At 30.9% G+C, this 19,290-nt stretch overlaps 2 protein-coding genes across 3 annotated transcripts; both read right to left on the bottom strand.

The window, feature by feature from the left end:
• Positions 1-6,774: 6,774 nt before the first annotated feature.
• Positions 6,775-14,952, bottom strand: LOC108471784 (protein SUPPRESSOR OF npr1-1, CONSTITUTIVE 1-like). Its single transcript, XM_053020377.1, has 8 exons — positions 14,926-14,952; positions 14,439-14,585; positions 12,694-12,840; positions 12,273-12,419; positions 10,964-11,110; positions 10,102-10,248; positions 8,353-9,822; positions 6,775-7,903 (listed from the first exon to the last, which is right to left on the bottom strand). The coding sequence occupies exons 1-7, from the start codon at positions 14,950-14,952 to the stop codon at positions 9,154-9,156; spliced, it is 1,431 nt and encodes a 476-aa protein (XP_052876337.1). The 3' UTR covers positions 6,775-7,903; positions 8,353-9,153.
• On the bottom strand, positions 14,932-17,880 carry LOC108471785 (disease resistance protein RUN1-like). Of its 2 annotated transcripts, XR_008272683.1 has the most exons (4): positions 17,300-17,880; positions 16,710-17,219; positions 15,545-15,675; positions 14,932-15,237 (listed from the first exon to the last, which is right to left on the bottom strand). XR_008272683.1 is itself a non-coding variant. In XM_017773353.2 (3 exons), exons 1-3 carry the CDS (start codon positions 17,779-17,781, stop codon positions 16,258-16,260), a joined length of 1,356 nt encoding a protein of 451 aa, XP_017628842.1. In that variant the 5' UTR covers positions 17,782-17,880; the 3' UTR covers positions 15,550-16,257. The 2 variants fall into 2 exon arrangements, 1 of the variants encoding a protein (XP_017628842.1); XM_017773353.2 differs by lacking the exon at positions 14,932-15,237 and having other exon boundaries at positions 15,550-16,621.
• Positions 17,881-19,290: the final 1,410 nt, after the last annotated feature.

Here is a 19,290-nt window from a genome sequence, read left to right as displayed (position 1 = left end):
GTTTCTGCTGCAGCCTTGAACTTTTAAAATACTGAGGCCACTTCTGACTTGTGCTTTAGGAAATAAATCCAACAATACCTCGAGTAATCATCAATGAACAGGATAAAATACCTACTGCCATTCAAAGACAATGTCTTCATAGGGCCACACACATTAGTGTGGATAAGTTGCAACATTCTACAAGCTCTCTAGGCTTTGTTTATAGGGAATGGGCAACCTGGATTACTTTCCTAGCTGACACACTTCATAGACATCTTCTTTCTCAACGATTCTGAGAAGTTTTCAACCAAGTCTCATTTGGTCAACTGAACCAGTGACTTGTAGTTAGCATGACCTTGCTTCTTGTGCCACAACTTGGATTCATCTAAAACAGCTGTATAGACAATGTCTGAGCTCTTGTTCCAGTCCACTACAAAGGTTCTATCAGCCATGGTCACTGACATAAGCTTAGATCCACTTAGATTATTGATCAGGCATTCTTTTCCTTTGAACACTACTGAATAACCTTTTTCTAGCAACTGAGCTATACTGAGTAGATTTCTGTCAATTTTAGGCATAAACAAGATATTAGAAACAAGTTTGGTACCTGTAGGAGTGTCTATCAGCACATCTCCTTTACCTTCTGCTTTGATGAAGTGACCATTTCCAACTTTCACCTTTGTTTTGAAGCTTCCCTCGATGTTTTTGAAGACAGCAGCATTAGGGGTCATGTGGTTTGTGCAACCACTATCTATCAACCATTCTTTTATGGCTTTTCTTTTAGTAGTTGAGCAAGAGACTGTAAAGAATTGCTCTTCTTGCTCACTACTTTCTTCTGCCATTCGAGCTTCAGCTCTAGGTTGCTGAGGCTGGTTTTGATTCAGCTTGCTTTTGTTTCTGTAAACCTTTTCAATATGGCCCATCTTTTTGCAAACTTTGCATTGCATATTAGGCCTGAACCAGCAGTCTTCTCCCTGATGACTGAGCCTTTTATAATGTGGACAAAGTGGATATTTTCTTTTTTACTCCATCTCTCTCCTAGGCTTGTCTAACCATGTCTTCTTCCCTTTGTAGCCAAAAGAGCTCGAGGCAGGTCTACTCTTGGCTTGAAAGGCACCTTCTTGATACTCCTCCTATCTTTTGGCTTTTCTTTGCTCTTGAGCATAAAGAGCATTAATTAGCTCAGTCAAAGAGATGCTAGTCAGATCTCTCAAGTCTTCAAGGGAAGAAATATTAGCCTCACATCTTTTAGGCAAGGTTGAAATAACTTTTTCTACAATTCTTGCTTCATTAAACTAGTCCCCAAGCAATCTAATGCTATTCACAATAGCCATGATTCTGTCTGAATATTGCTTCACTGTTTCTTCTTCATTCATCTTCAAATTTTCAAAGTCCTTTATCAAATTCAGTAGTTGTTGCTGTCTCATTCTTTCAGTCCCTTGGACAAGCCTGCTTTGGTGACTCACAAGCCATGATCCTTGTGAAAATCACATCAGACACATTGTTTTGGATGCAAGACATGGCCTTATGTCTCTTGGTTCTTTCATCTATGTGCTGCCTGATCTGAGCCACAGTGGGATTGACTCTTAGAGGTGCTGGTTCAACATCCGAGTTAACTACTTCTCAAAAGTCGAATGCCTACAGGTAGGTTTTCATCTTTACTACCCAGATATGGTAGCCTTCTCCATTGAAGACTAGTGGTGCCTGGAGAGAAGCATGATGAAGACATGATTTGAGGAATGAAAAAAGACAGGTCCACTAAGAAATGTGATCTAGATACCAATTGTTGGAACTAAGAACAAAGATGAATGAAACAAGCAGTTTCTCGAGCTTTAAGGCTCGGTGCTTACTGCGCAAACAAAAATAGAATCGGGCTTGAAGAATAAAAGAACGCAAAGAATTAAGAGAGAATTAGATGAAGAATTCTGATGAATTTTCATTAACATAGAAGATAGCACAATGCCAATACATATACTAGACATAAGCTGGTAAAAAATAAGCAAATTGTCACCTAAACATTACCTACTACCACTAAGTGACTTTGAAACTTATAAAACATAACTTGCACACTTTGTAAAGCTGATTTATCGGCTCAAACATTCACAAATTACATCAAGTACATTAACAACTTGGTTTGAATCTAACTAAGTTACAAAGTGTTAATTGAATTAACAAAACTAAACAAAACAGCAGCACCATATTCAGCTGCAACATGCATGGTTCGGGCAGCTCCTCTACTTCTTGGCTGCATGTGCTGCATGGAAGCCAACTTCAATAAAAGGTATTCAAAAGATTCCTTCAATTTTGTGTTGAACCATCATATGAATAGAATCAATAAGGCAAATCTATTGACAACTTGTATTGTCACAAAATATCAGTTCAAACACATAAATAAACTAGGCATCAAGTAAAAGAAATTGAAGCTCTTACAACTTAGGTGCTGCTCCTTATATGGCTAAAGCTCCAACTCATTAATGGCTAAAAATATTTTGCATTGGTCACAAACTTGACTTTAATACCAGAAATTTCATGGGAACTTGTTTTATTGTTGAGAAAGAGGATATTAGAACCATCCACAATCTACAAGTTCTGTTGAGTATCGAATCTCACAACAAATAGGAAACACCTACTCCTAAATCAACATAAAAGTAAAGGTTATAAGAGAAACCAGTCTTTCTAATTAACATGAAATCATGTAATCATGAGTTGATAACATATGAGCACCGATGTTAGAAACTAAACAATGAGGCTGAATAAAGTCTGCAATTAATCCTATGAATTAATAAATCCAACCAATCCAAAAATAATTTAAGTATGAATCTTAATATCTAAATATGGGCACCTACTACTAACCCCTTACTTTTATGACTAATTACATATATATTTTGAGTACGATTCTACTAATTTGGGTTTTTTATAGATAATTTATCAACTCCAAAGCAGGATATTTTTACTATTGTATTGAAATCTCTCCAATTGCCATTCAATTTTCCTCCAAATCAATTAATATGGAGAATTTCCTTCTTGGACGATATATTCTATACCTACAAATGAACACAGACACAATAGGGGAATTGATATGAGAAAAATAAGAAGAAGAAACTACCACAAACTATAGAACAAATTTCTATTTTATGTTCATAAACTATGCTTTTAATATTTACAATGTTGAACTACAAGGTTTCAGTTTCTCGAAGATGGTAAAGCACCTTCTAAATGACTAGCAATTTATAAAGCAGAGCAAGTTAGCTTCATTCTGGTTGGGTTTAATTAAGTAAAGCACTTCATTTTCTATCATAGGCAATAAACATAAAATTTGAAAATTTAGTTTTAACAATTGTGAAAAGCAAAAGTATGGCAATATGAAAAATGAAATAAAAAACTGAAAAATGTATGATAATATGAAAAAATAAGATGAAAACCCCATACCTATGCATTTGGATGACATGATTGAGAAGTTGTTACTCCTGAAAACCAAAGCCAAAGATGAAAAGAAATAAAAACTATTTCAATCATTTAGGGCCTCCATCCTATTTTTCACCATCATGTCTAATGCTTCTTTTGGTCCATTTCTGTAGCATCAGTTTCACTCTCTGCATCCATGTAAAATACATGAACACCACATCTCTCCACCTTGATAAATTTTTCTGCTTCTGCTTCTTCTTTGTAATCCCAATTTCTGATATAGAATTCAGATGATGCCTCCTCATAATTCTGGTCTCTTTTAACCATTTTGATGCTAGATAGAATAAACACGTGATCACCCGTGCACTTCTTTGACTCAGAAGCACCCAAGAAAGATATCTTACTTTCGAACTTTTCATAACCACCATCGGCGGTTGTAAGTTGGTACTCACAAATACATCCAACATTACTAATGCAATGACAGTGAGTGAGATTAGCCACAAGGTATATAGCAAAAACCAAAAATCTGCTCCCACTACCCCCTTTTGGGGCTATCTTCAAACTTAAGGAAGAATTCATGTTCTGACACTTGAATTTATTTGCTGAAATTTTGTTTCCTGGGAAACAACATATCAAACTTTGAAAGTTATCACGCCGTTTTTTCATACCATATCTAGCTTGAGAATGAAAACTGCCGAAGGTTGCATCTAGCTCCATGTGTTCATCCTACAAGTTTAGAGATCTCTTGCAAATTCTGGATTTATATAATCCCATTGATAAATATGGGAGAAAAATGGTGAGGATGCTGAAAATCATTATATGAACCTAAAATCATTATAATTAAGTCAAAGTCAATGGTAACTTACTTCTTCACCAAGACTGAATTGCCAGAACCCAGAAAGGACCTCAAAAGATTACTTTGAAGTTGTGTTCACAAATCTGTTGACAACTTGCATTGTCACCAAATATCAGTTAAAACACTTGTGTCGAAACCACCCCTTTCATTTAAATTTTTTTTTTTTAAAAAATAGGGGGAATCGACTTTTTAAAAAATGAAAATATGGAGTCGCCACCGGTCCTTTATTGGTGTGATCGGATCACCTAAGAATTGGGTTATAAAACATTTGCAATTCACTAAAACAATGACTCTGGTCTACGAAAATTTTAGAAAATGGGCTCGGGAGTCGGTTACGTATGATGAAGGATTAGCACCCTCACTATGCCCAAAATTGGTACCAAATCGATTAAATACTGTCCTTATGTCTAAAATTTAAAGATGTTTTTGAAATGTGGTTCTTTTTCTTTGGGAAGTCTGAGTTTGTTGCCAAAATCTTCCTGTTTCGACTTCCGAAAGTTTATAATTAGAAAATTTCAAAAGGGTGCTCAACTATTTAGTCCAACAAAAAACTGAAACCCAGCACAGTAGGGCACGATTCCTCGAATTTCCAAACATTGAACATTGCCTCTCCTTAGAAAACACGAATGAAATTCTGAAGGGATGTTCGATTATTTTGAAGAAATGAGAAAGTGCAACCCAACACGATAGGGCACGATTCTCAAATCGCCAAACATCGAACATCCCTTGTTTTGAAAGGTTTTTAATAAGCATGAGTGAAAACCTAAAGGAATATTCGATTGTTTTGAACAAACGAGAAATCACAACCCAACACGATAGGGCGTGATTCCCGAATTGTCAAACGCCGAATATTGCCTTCGTTTTAAAAAAATTTTGAAAAAGGCATGAGTGAAATTTTGAAAGGATATTCGATCATTTTGAGCAAACGCGAAATTGCAACCCAACACGTTAGGGCATTATTCCGTGAATTGCCAAACATCGAATCTCGTCTTCGTTTTAAAGAATTTTTAAGTGAATACTTATAAACTAGCTTAAAACGTATTAATACATTTTTTTATTAAGCGAAATTAATCATAAAACTTGGATTTTATAAAACCACATTTCAAAAACCAAATGAAAACGGTGAGATGAGATAATTGACATATATGAGATACTATCGACTAACAAACTAATAATTAAAAATAGCTAACCTAAAAGTGTAATCCGATTGCAATAATGCATGGAGAATAAATACTATGAAACAATGAATAAATGAATAATGCAACGATAACATGCATGGGAAATAAAATGATTAATATTAGACACAAACAAGATGCAAATCAAAGAAATAGTACGATATAAAACTATTTTAAAATAACGACGCGTAAATGGGCACATAAGACATGGACTGACAAATTTGCATGAAAAACTAGAGGTATATTATTGTTCGAATGTACATTATAGAATAGGGATTTTTAAAGTTAAATAACATGCAAGGTGTTTTAGAAAAGGTACGCGCAACAAAGAAGAATTTAAATAATGTATAAAAATATAAAAATAGTATTAAAATATGAGATTCTAAATCAAAACAATGTGATAAAATGTGTTCTAAAAACAACTTGTATACATAAAGATATATATAGGTAAATTTAAAAGGAACTTTATAAAATAAATTAGCATAAGACTTAAAATGTGCATAGAATTAAATTAATTTTGTCATAAATTATATATAACATATTTAAGAACATGCTTATATATGTAAGAAAACTATATGTATAAAATGTATAAATTTAGAGATGTATATATAGATTAAACTTAGACATTAATAAATATATATACACTTACGATAATAATGATTTAGGAGATATATTATGTAGGATCATATGATAAAATATAAGGATAAATTTAAGAGATCATATACATAAAAATAATATAAGGTTGATAATAACTATATATAAAATCAAATCAAATTTAAAACAAAGAATAAATATGTACGTGTAATAGTGTATAAAGAAAACATTTACAATAGTGATTTGAAAAACAAAATAATTAAAATAACTTATGATATAAAGAAAAGGTAAGTAAACAAGGATAAAATGTTGAACGTGTCTTTTAAAAAGGATAATGAACCATAGAATGAATAAATAAATAAAAGGGGGGAGACTCAATCAGAATAGAATTGAAATAAAAGGGACAAATTATAAATGAAATCAGCTAATAAAATAACAAAGGGGACCGTCGTGTAACGTGCACCAATATATGAGGACTAAAATTGGAATTATTCCAAGCCTCAAAACGCTGTGCAGTATCGCGGATTCAAATGAACACGCGCGCGAATTGAAGAGCTAAATTAAAAAAAAAAAAAGGAAAAGGAAATAAGGATCAATCGGATACACATGCACAAGGGGAGGATCCTCTACGCAAATTCCCCATTTCAGGAGAAAGGGCACTGATCCGGCCTGCTAAACGGGTCGACGCGCGGACCTTTCTTAATACAAACGGCGCCGTTTTATTAATAGGTTATTTAAAACCTTTCTTTTCCTATTTCATTTTCCAAACGCAGGTGAAAAAGAAAAGGAAGGAGAACCCTTGCTCTGCTAGGGTTTGGCTCTACATACAGCAGCCAGACCGCCGTCAGTTCGATAGCCGACGACGCGAACCACCAGACTCTGCCGACGGAGGTCGCAACCACGGAGATCTGGTGAGCCACTCCTTTCCCTTTCCATTTTTTTTAAAAAAAAATAAATCTTTAAATCGCATTTCACTCTTGAAAGAAAACAAAAAAATGAAGCAAAAATTCAAAGAAAAACATTCGACCCTCGCCCGAATCTCCTTATTTTCGAAATACTTGGGTGTTCATCGGTGTCGTTTCAAATATCTCTTTCTTTCATGCTGAAATCGCAAGCAAAAATGAGGAGAAAAATAAAAGAATGAACAGACTTGAAAAATCACCTCTTGTTTCGTGATTTCTGCTTTTTCTATTTCTTTGTTGTATTGCGTCCGTTCGTAACCTTTACAATGATTAGAGATCCCGGCTTTATAGCCGAAAAAGAAAGAAAAAATAAATCAAAATACAATGTTTTTTTCTTTTGTTTGCATTTGCTGTTGTGTCTGCCTTGTTGGTTTGTAGGTACGGGTGCGTGTACGGGGATCGTGCTGGCGCTTGGCGTGAGGAGTACGGAGCGAGGGCTGTGCTGTTGTGGTTGCTGCTCGTGAAGGCTGCGGCGTGAGGACCCCTTCTGCCCTAGGGTTTGCGGAAACTTACCTTGGCTTTCGGGCCGTTTGGGCTCATTTTAGGTATTGGGCCACTAGATTTGGGCTAGAGGGACTGTTTTGGGTCTTTGGGCTTGTAATAGGACATTAATGGACTGTTATAATATTTGTTGGGTTTAATATATATTTATTTATTTATTTATTATATATATTTGGGTTTCTAGTGGGCTCGGGCAAATTTGGCCCACTACAACTTGTATAAAGCAAGCATTCAGCAAAACAAATTGAAGCTCTTACAGTTCAGTTGCTCCTCCTTATATGGCTAAAGCTCCAATTCAGCAGTAGCATAAATAACCAATCTTTCTAATGACTCTAGATGTCATTGAAGGAAAATGCAGCAAGTATTGAGATACCAGATGACACCAATGCTGGAAACTAAACAATGAAGCTGAATCGAGTCCACCACTGGTCCTATGAATTAAAAAAACCAACCAATAACAAGTCAACTGTCAATAAGAATTAAATATGAATTTTAATATCTAAATTTTAAGAACACAGACACAACAGGGGAATGAAGATGAGAAAGTAATAATAAGAAGCAACAATCACAAACTTTTGAACAAATTTCTGATTTTTATGTTTATAAATTATGCTTTTAACATTTACAATGTAGAATTACAAGGTTTCAGTATGGTAAAGCACCTTCTAAAACACAAGTAATTTATAAAGCAGAGCAAGTTAGATTCATCCTGGTCGGTTTTATTTAATTAAAGCACTTCATTTGCTGTCATTAATTTATAAGTTGAGAATTTACTATTAACAATGGTGGAAAACAAAACTATGGCAATATGAAAAATGAAATGAAAAAATTGAAAAATATATGATAATATGAAAAATTGAGATGAAAATGAAACCCCTACCTATGCACTTGGGTGACATAATTGAGAAGTTGAAATTCCTCAAAAGCTGAGCCAAAGATGGCCAAAGATGGAAAGAAATACAAACTATTTCAATCTTTTAAGTCCTCCATCCCCTTCTTCACCATCATGGCTAAAGCTTCTTTTGTTCCCAGCAACTCTCTTTTCAGTAGCATCTAAATCACTCTTTTTATCCACGTAAAAAACATGGACACCACATCTCTCCACCTTGATATACTTTTCTCCTTCTGTTCTAAAATCCAAATGTCTGATGTAGAATTTGAACGATGCCTCCTCATAATTCTTGTCTTCTATAACCATGTCGATGCTAGATAGAATAAACACGTGATAACCCATGTACTTATCTGGCTCAAAAAGACTGAAGAAAGATACCTCACTTCTGAAATTTTCACAACCACCTCCACCATTGCCACCACCAGCGGCTGTAAGTTGGTACTCACAACTACATAGAAGATGTAGAAAGTCATGGCGGTGAGCGAGTTTAGCCACAAGGAAGATAGCAAAAACCAAAAATCTACTCCTACTACCCCCATTTGGGGCTATCTTCAAACTTAAGGAAGAATTCAAGCTCCCATAATTGAACTTATTTGCTGAAATTTCGTTCCCTGGGAAACAACAAATCAAATTTTGAGGGTTATCACGAAAGTATTTCCTACCATATGTCGCTGCCCATTCCTTAGCTAGGGATCCAATTTTGAGCATGGCATTTGCCTCAATGTTTTTAGTTGACTCTTGATTCAAGTTGAAGCAATTATGGAATTGCATCAAAAATTCATGATTTATTCAAAACTCATCATCTAAAGAATCAAACTGATTTAAATTTTGATCTGCAAAGGATACTTTTTCTAACGATTTGCAGTCATTTACACTCAAGACTTCCAGATATGGTGGAAGCTCTGAGAGTAATTCGACCATTGGGCAACCACTAAGATGCAGATAACGAAGAGATTCCAACTTGATTGATACATTTTTAACCGCTGAGCCACTCATATTTAAGTGCTGAAGATTACATAGAGAGTCGAAAGGCAGTTCTGTAATTGGGCAACCACTAAGATCCAATTCACGAAGGAATTCCAACTTGATCGATACCTTTTTTACCTGCGACTTCCCCAACAGCAAAGTTTCAAGTTTGTGGAGATTCTTAATTGAATCAGGCACTTCTTCTATTCCGGTTCCTGATAAATTTAAAGAAATAAAGTGACTTGGGACTTGAGGAAACTTCTTGAGAAGAGAACATCCATAAAGTAGAAGCTCAGCAAGAGATGCCAACTGATTGAGGCAGGGAAGTTCAACCACACTTTCACAGTTAGAACAATCAAGGAGTTTAATGTTGATGGCTCCTGATAGATTAGGTATCTTCCTTAAATTCACGCACCCACCACAGCGAATTTCCTTTAACTTAACAAGAGACTCGCACCCACCACAGCGAATTTCCTTTAACTTAACAAGGGACTGTATACAAAAAATAATTGTATTACTTTTAAGTATCAATTATTTATTTTAGTTAATAAAAATAAAAAATAATTATAAAATTATAAAAAATAAAAATTTATATTTGACATATCGGGCGTGAAAATTTATTCACAATTAATAAATCAAACAATGTCATTCTTCTAAATAAAATAAAATCTTTTATATTTATTTTTAAAAACTTTAAATAAAATGTTATCATATAAATATTTGATACATCAAATTATAAATTATTTTTTCAAATAAATATAAAACACATACCATATGATCATCTTCATTCCAAAGTTCAACTAAACTTTTGCAGTTAGAGCAATCAAGGACTTCAAGGTTGATGGCTTTTGAAAAATTAGGTATCTTCCTTAAATTCACGCACCCAGCAAAGCAAATTTGCCTTAAATTAACAAGTCCCTGTATAGAAAAAATAATTGTATTACTTTTAAACATCAACTATTTACGTTAGGTAGTAAAAATGAAAAGAAAATAAATAATTATAATACTGTAAAAAATAAAATTTATATTTGATGTATCGGGCGTGAAAATTCACCCACAATTAATAAATCAAACGATGTCATTTACCTAAATAAAATAAAATCTTTTATATTTATTTTAAAAACTTTAAATAAAATGTTATCATATAAATATTTGATACATCAAATTATAAATAATTTTTTGAAATAAATATGAAAACACATATCATATGATCATCTTCATTCCAAAATTCAACCAAACTTTTGCAGTTAGAGCAATCAAGGACTTCAAGGTTGATGGCTCTTGAAAAATTATGTATCTTTTTAAATTCACGCACCTTACGAAAGTAAATTTGTCTTAAATTAACAAGGCCCTGTATAGAAAAAAATAATTGTATTACTTTTAAGCATCAACTATTTATGTTAGGCAGTAAAAATGAAAAAAAATAATTATAATACTATAAAAATAAAAATTTATATTTGACGATTAGGCAGAAAATTCACCCACAATTAATAAATCAAACGATGTCATTTACCTAAATAAAATAAAATCTTTTATATATATTTTTTAAAAACTTTAAATAAAATGTTATCATATAAATATTTGATACATCAAATTATAAATCATTTTTTTGAAATAAATATAAAACACATACCATATGATCATCTTCATTCCAAAGTTCAACCAAACTTTTGCAGTTAGAGCAATCAAGGACTTTAAGGTTGATGGCTTTTGAAAAATTAGGTATCTTCCTTAAATTCACGCACCCAGCAAAGCAAATTTGCCTTAAATTAACAAGGCCCTGTATAGAAAAAATAATTGTATTACTTTTAAGCATCAACTATTTACGTTAGGTAGTAAAAAATGAAAAGAAAATAAATAATTATAATACTGTAAAAAAAAAAATTTATATTTGATGTATCGGGCGTGAAAATTCACCCACAATTAATAAATCAAACGATGTTATTTACCTAAATAAAATAAAATCTTTTATATATATTTTTAAAAACTTTAAATAAAATGTTATCATATAAATATTTGATACATCAAATTATAAATCATCTTTTTTCGAAATAAATATAAAAACATATACCATATGATCATCTTCATTCCAAAGTTCAACCAAACTTTTGCAGTTAGAGCAATATAGGACTTCAAGGTTGATGGCTTTTGAAAAATTAGGTATCTTCCTTAAATTCACGCACCCAGTAAAGCAAATTTGCCTTAAATTAACAAGGCCTGTATAGAAAAAATAATTGTATTACTTTTAAGCATCAACTATTTACGTTAGGTAGTAAAAAATGAAAATAAAATAAATAATTATAATATCTGTAAAAAATAAAAATTTATATTTGATGTATCAAAGTGAAAATTCACGCACAATTAATAAATCAAACGATGTTATTTACCTAAATAAAATAAAATCTTTTATATTTATTTTTAAAACTATAATAAAATGTTATCATATAAATATTTGATACATCAAATTATAAATAATTTTTTCAAATAAATATGAAAACACATACCATATGATCACCTTCATTCCAAAGTTCAACCAAACTTTTGCAGTTAGAGCAATCAAGAAATTCAAGGTTGATGGCTCTTGAAAAATTATGTATCTTTTTTAAATTCACGCACCCACGAAAGCAAATTTGCCATAAATTAACAAGGTTCTGTATAGAAAAAAATAATTGTATTACTTTTAAGCATCAACTATTTATGTTAGGCAGTAAAAAATGAAAAGAAAATAAATAATTATAATACTATAAAATAATAAAAATTTATATTTGACGTATTGGGCGTGAAAATTCACCCACAATTAATAAATCAAATGATGTCATTTACCTAAATAAAATAAAATCTTTTATATATATTTTTAAAAACTTTAAAAAATGTTATCATATAAATATTTGATACATCAAATTATAAATCATTTTTTTTCAAAATAAATATAAAACACATACCATCTGATTATCTTCATTCCAAAGTTCAACCAAACTTTTGCAGTTTGAGCAATCAAGGACTTTAAGGTTGATGGCTTTTGAAAAATTAGGTATCTTCCTTAAATTCACGCACCCAGCAAAGCAAATTTGCCTTAAATTAACAAGGCCCTGTATGGAAAAAATAATTGTATTACTTTTAAGCATAAACTATTTACGTTAGGTAGTAAAAATGAAAAGAAAATAAATAATTATAATACTGTAAAAAATAAAAGTTATATTTGATGTATCGGTGTGAAAATAAATCAAACGATGTCATTTATCTGAATAAAGTAAAATATTTTATATTTATTTTTTAACAGCTTTAAATAAAATGTTATCATAGAAATAATTGATACATCAAATTATAAATCACTTTTTTCGAAATAAATATGAAAACACATACCATATGATCATCTTCATTCCAAAGTTCAACCAAACTTTTGCAGTTAGAGCAATCAAGGACTTCAAGGTTGATGGATCTTGAAAAATTAGGTATCTTCCTTAAATTCACACACCCACGAAAGCAAATTTGCCTTAAATTAACAAGGCCCTGTATAGAAAAAATAATTGTATTACTTTTAAGCATCAACTATTTATGTTAGACAGTAAAAATGAAAAGAAAATAAATTATTATAATAGAATAAAAATAAAATTTATATTTGACGATCAGCGTGAAAATTCATCCACAATTAATAAATCAAAGATGTCATTTATCTAAATAAAGTAAAATCTTTTATATTTATTCTTTAAAACTTTAAATAAAATGTTGTCATATAAATATTTGATACATCAAATTATAAATTATAAATCATTTTTTCAAATAAATATGAAAACACATACCATATGATCATCTTCATTCCAAAGTTCAACCAAACTTTGGCAGCCAGAGAAATTAAAGATTTCAAGGTTGATGGCTCTTGAAAGGTTAGGTATCTTCCTTAAATTCACGCACCCCTCAAAGTAAATTTTCCTTAAATTAACAAGGCCTGTATAGAAAAATAATTGTATTACTTTTAAGCATCAACTATTTATGTTAGGCAGTAAAAATAAAAAGAAAATAAATAATTATAATACTATAAAAAATAAAATTTATATTTGACATATCAAGCGTGAAAATTCACCCACAATTAATAAATCAAACGATCTTATTTATCTAAATAAAATAAAATCTTTTATATTTATTTTTAAAACTTTAAATAAAATGTTATCATATAAATATTTGATACATCAAATTATAAATCATTTTTTCAAATAAATATGAAAACACATTCCATATGATCATCTTCATTCTAAAGTTCAACTAAACTTTTACAGTGAGAGCAATCAAGAATTTCAAGGTTGATGGCTCTTGAAAAATTACGTATCTTCATTAAATTCAAGCACTTATCAAAGTAAATTGCGGTTAAATTAACAGGGCCTGTATAGAAAAAATAATTGTATTACTTTTAAGCGTCAACTATTTGTGTTAGGCAATAAAAAATAAAAAATAAATAATTATAATATTATAAAAATAAAATTTATATTTGACTATCGGGAGTGAAAATTCACCCACAATTAATAAATTAAACGATGTCATTTATCTAAATAAAATAAAATCTTTTATATTTATTTTTAAAAACTTTAAATAAAATGTTATCATATGAATATTTAATACATAAAATTATAAATCATTTTTTCAAAAAAATTGAAAACATATACCATATGATCATCTTCATTCCAAAGTTCAATTAAACTTTTACAGTTAGTGCAATCAATGATTTCAAGGTTGATGGCTCTTGATAGATTATGAATCTTTTTAAATTCACGCACCCATCAAGTTGAATTATGTTAAATTAACAAGGTCCTATATAGAAAAAATATTTTTGTTACTTTTAAGTATCAATTACTTACTTTAAATAGTAACAAATGAAAAGGAAATAAATAATTATAATACTACGAAAAATAAAATTCATATTTGATGTATTAGGTGTGAAAACTAACCCACAATTAATACATCAAACCATGCCACTAATTTATATAAAATAAAATATTTCATATTTATTTTTAAAAACTTTAAATAAGATGTCATCATATAATTATTTGATACGCTAAATTATAATTTTTTTCTTAAAGAATTCTTAAATAAAAAAAGTATGAAAGCACACATACGGTATGACCATCTTCAATCCAAAATTCAACCAAACTTTTACAGCCATTGCAACAAAGGAGTTCAAGGTTGATGGCTTCGGAAAGATTAGGCAGCTTCCTTAAATTCTTGCAATTTGAAACGTCAATTTCCCTTAAATTAACAAGGTTCTGTGCAAAAGAAAAATATATATAAAAATAATTATATCACTTTTAAGTATCATCTACTTACTTTAGACAATAAAAATAAAAATAATAATTAACAAGATCCTGCACATGATGAGAACAAAAGTAGTTTCATTACTTTAGAGCATCATTTACTTATTTTAAGACTATCAAAATAAAATTTATATTTGATGTTTTGGGTGTATTAATACACCCACCATGAAGATGAAATATATATATAATTTTAATAAAATATATTATCATATAATTAAATGCTATATTAATTATAAATTTCTTTTCTTAAAAAAAAAATTCCCAAATGAAGAAAGTATAAAAGTATACATACCTGATGTCCATCCCAAAGTTGTTCCATGTTTCCATGTGGTAATTTCAATACCACAAGGTTTTTTGGATTAAAACTTGATGGTAAAGATTTACAAGGGTAATCATCCCATCGAAGATACTTTAGCTCATCAGGAAAAGATACAATATCAACTTGATTTGTATATAATTTTTTATCATTTACCCACCAAAAAATATTAGGAGAATAGAAGATGATATATTTAAGATTAGTCATGTTTTCAAAAACAAAAGGGCATAATAGTAGTTTATCCATATGTGACATGTTTAACTTCATTCCTTGAATTCGATCCGTGTCCTGAAAACAAAAATCAATTTATCAAATATGAGCATGGAGAAATTTATGGATATTCCATTCTAAAAGTGTTTTTTTTTTTCAAATCAACGCATAATATATTTAACTAAGCCTTAAACCTTGACCAGATTTTACATTATACTTAAGCCAATAAGACAATAAATATTTTATTTTTTAAAATACTATTAAAAGAGATAATATTTGATACAATACGAAATGTATAGATTTATATAGTGATGTTGAACCACATAATAGTATCTCATTAAAGCATATTAAAAAAAAAAAGAATATGAATAAAAGTAATGCTTACTTGATTATATTTGAGCACTCGTTTAATGTGTTCATGACTCCATAGCCTCCTGCACTTTCCAGGCGTTTTAGATTTTTGGCGAATAATATCTTTTCCCAACTCTTCAAGCATATCATGCATGGATATTATATCTGCAGATGAGATATTAATTAGGCACTTGCTGACCAATTTGCTTATTGCATCCTCTACACCCCGATAACAACTTGGAACATGTTTTATTCTTTTTATGGGTTCCCCTTTAAAGAAGCATGCAATGTCAAGAAATATATTCTTCTCTACCATACCAAGCCCATCATAACTACTTTTCAAAACAACAAAAATTTCGGGGTGGGAATAGTCCCCTAGCTTCTCCATCTCACTTTCCCAATCATTTATAGTCCTTCCATATAAATTACAACCCAAAACTCTAAGAGCAAGTGGACTGCCTTGGGCGTACTTCATAAACTTGCATGATAGATCTCGAAAATCAACTTCAGGATTCAACTGCTTAAATGCAAAGGTAGAAAAAAGTTGAAGAGAATCATTCTCATTTAATGCTTTCACCTCATGTATTGTGTCAGCTCCTCCACTCTTAAGCACTTGTTTCTCTCTAGATGTTATAATGATTTTACTTCCAGAGCCCGAATGTTTAACACCCATAAAATCTATTTGGTTTGGGTCACTAATATCATCAAGGACAATAAGTACTTTCTTATTGTTGAGCCTCTCTTGAGTTAAATGGATCCTATAGAGGGGGTGTCTATATCAACATCTGACTTCAATAATTTCGAAAGAAGTTCATTTCGTAAAGATTTCTTCCCCTGTTTTTCTATTTCCTCTCTAACATTTTGGAGAAAGCAACAACTTTCAAACTCTAAAGAGATTTTTTTATATACAGCCTCAGCAAGGGTTGTTTTGCCTTGACCACCCATTCCCCAAAATCCTATTACACGACAGTCTTTTTGCTTAATCAGCTTCAAAATCGTCCTTTTCTGATCATCTATTCCAACCAATTCTTCTGAAGCACTTCCAGACTTAATATTCGTCAACTTTTTTATAACATATTCAACAACATCTTTAATGTACTGGGTTTCAGGTCTAGAAAAAAATATATATATAAACCAGTAAATATGAAATCTAAAACAAATATAAGTTGAATATAACAAGATGAGAAAAATATAGTTACCTGTCAAATTTGCCTCCTTCTATATGCCACCCTTTTAATTTACCGACCTCTGCAAAAGCAGTTTTCCATTGTTGTACTCTATCAGCTGGTTGCTCTGATTCATGCTCTTCGAAGGATGTCTTAAAATGCCCACCACTATTTCGCACATCGGAAGGATCAACATGGTAAAAGACGGGAAGAACAATTTGTTTGTCAGTGGGATTGTGCTTGCGATCCATGATGTCAGAAAGTTCACCTAAGCATGATTTTGAAGAAGCATAGGCTTTAGATAAAACGAGGATTGAGAGATTTGAGGCCGAAATTGCTCGAGAATATGTTGGTAGAAGCTTCTCTCCTTTTTTCAGTGTTTCGTTATCGGGGAAGACATTAATTCCTACTTTTTCCAAAGCATTGGCTAGGTGATTGGAGAAGTTGAGGCGTGTGTCTTCACCTAAGCTTAAGAAAACTTGATGCTTCATCAACTTTTGCATAACATACGCAACAATATCCTTGATGTATTGGGTTTCAGGTCTAGCAAATCATGGAAGAAGTAAATATATGAAATCCATAAAAAAAAGTCAAATATAAGGAGATGAGACAAATATAGTTACCTATCCGACATGCTTCCATCTACATGCCACCCTTGTAATTTACCAACTTCAGCAAAAGCAGTTTTCCATTGTTTCACTTCATCAACTGACCTCCTTGTTTCATGCTCATCAAAGGATTTCTTAAAACTCCCATCAATATTCTCCACATCAGAGGGCTTAACATGGTAAAATATAGGAAAAACAATTTGTTGTTCGACGCTATACCGGTCCATGATGTCAGAGAGTTCAACCAAGCATGATTGCGAAGAGGCATAGTCTGCAGACAAAACGATGATTGAGATATTTGAGACTGCAATTGCTCGAGAAAGTGCTTGTGAAAGCTGGTCCCCCCTTTCCAGTTTTTCTTCATCGAAGAAAACATCAAGTCCCTCGTCTTTCAAAGCTTGAAGTAAGTGAGTGGTGAAATTAAGGCGCATGTCTTCACCTCTGAAGCTCAAGAAAACATGATACTTCATTAGAGTAGAAGAAGAAGAAGAAGCCATGGAAGAGTATTGAAGCAAAAGAGAGAAAAATATAGCTAGTGAGTTTTGCTTGGGTTGTGGTATTATTCTAAGAAGAACAAGTGTAAAATATGCATAATCTTTGGTATCTTTTTATTAAAAGGGAAAGAGATTGAACACCACCCGAGAATCAATTGCCCTTTTTATCTTTAACTGACAAAAGTCAGAGTGTTTTGATGATGGGTCCATCAAACCCAAAATGATTCTTATTTGAGCGATTAATAAAATATAAATTTAAAAATCACGATTAATTGAGCTTAGATGAGAGCATAAGTTTACAGTTTTATAATAAAGTCTCTCGTAATTTTTTAAATATTCTAAATCAAGATAAAGTTAACGATGCTTTTGATCAATTTAGTTTGATGTAATTTTATTTGTTTGCTTGTTTTTTTTTAAAAATCGATTATTATCTGAAATTAAATTAAATTGAATCAATTTTATTTTTTATTTAATATATAATTAATTTTAATTTTTAAGATATAAAATTACATATTTTATATTTAAAATAGTGACAATAATTTAAAAGTTTTGAAAAATTATTGTATTTTAGAAATATTTATGAAATTGAGTTTAAAATTTATCAAATAATGTTTAAAAGTCATGAAACAAAAACTTATTTTATCAAAATAAATCTTAAAAATTAAAACAAAAATTTATATAAAAAATGTGAACCAAATCGAGCCGAATTGAACTATGATGGACTGTTCAAAAATATAAATAACCCGGCCCCGTGAACCTCTTAGAAACTTCACTATCCATGAAATTAGCCAATTTGGAAAAGGGTCAAATTTTGATTTTGAGTCCCCCTACTATTCTCAAATTCGAGATTTAGTCCTTTAACTTAAAAATAATCTCTCTACTTATATGTTGTCATTAGTTAATTCAAACAAGAGAGTTAACTATTTCAATTAAAATTAAAATTTTAGTACGTACTATAATCAAAGTGATATAATATCTTGTAAAAGGTAACTCAAATAAACAAAAAAAAAATTGAGAGAGAAGTGAAGATAAGGGCATAGTTAACTTTTTCTATGTTTATTAAGATAAATAATCGTATGAAGCAAATCCAAAAATTTATCTTGGACCCAATTCTAAAGTTCGGCTGAAGCATAGGCGAAGACTTGAATAACCCCAACGCCATAAAAAAATTTACTGAAAAACAGTTAAATTTTAATTTTGATACTTATATTATTTTTAAATTTAAGATTTAGTTTCTAAACATTAAAATAACACAATTTAATCTCTTTATATTATCATTAATTAGTTTGATATAACATTAGTAAGTATACCTAGTAAAATATCAGGTCAGTATTTTTAAACAAAATAATTAATCACGTTATCGATCCGGAATATTCTCAAAATTAAAATTTAATCCTTATATTTCAAAACCACTTAATTTAATATGTTTGTAGTGAAGCGTAGGCGAGGATTTGAGATTAGCCAATTATCTTTGAGGGTAATAAAAAATACATGTGCTTGTGGAGCTTTGAT

Source organism: Gossypium arboreum, chromosome 10 (genome assembly GCF_025698485.1).
Source record: "Gossypium arboreum isolate Shixiya-1 chromosome 10, ASM2569848v2, whole genome shotgun sequence".
NCBI classification, from domain to species: domain Eukaryota; kingdom Viridiplantae; phylum Streptophyta; class Magnoliopsida; order Malvales; family Malvaceae; genus Gossypium; species Gossypium arboreum.
The sequence above is the reverse complement of the archived record's forward strand: the minus strand, read 5'-3'. Positions and strand labels throughout refer to the sequence as shown.

What these genes read in the sequence shown, in the direction of transcription:
- LOC108471784 (XM_053020377.1), bottom strand. Translation starts at nt 14,952, where the DNA reads ATGGAACAACTTTGGGATGGACATCAG. An exon ending in GGAATGAAGATAATCAGATG is followed by an intron (nt 11,111 to 12,272) that starts GTATGTGTTTTA and finishes TTTTCTATACAG; the next exon opens with GGCCTTGTTAATTTAAGGCA. An exon ending in GGAATGAAGATGATCATATG is followed by an intron (nt 10,249 to 10,963) that starts GTATGTGTTTTA and finishes TTTTCTATACAG; the next exon opens with GGACTTGTTAATTTAAGGCA.
- LOC108471785 (XM_017773353.2), bottom strand. Translation starts at nt 17,781, where the DNA reads ATGGCTTCTTCTTCTTCTTCTACTCTAATGAAGTATCATGTTTTCTTG. An exon ending in GATGGAAGCATGTCGGATAG is followed by an intron (nt 17,220 to 17,299) that starts GTAACTATATTT and finishes ATGATTTGCTAG; the next exon opens with ACCTGAAACCCAATACATCA. An exon ending in GAAGGAGGCAAATTTGACAG is followed by an intron (nt 16,622 to 16,709) that starts GTAACTATATTT and finishes ATTTTTTTCTAG; the next exon opens with ACCTGAAACCCAGTACATTA.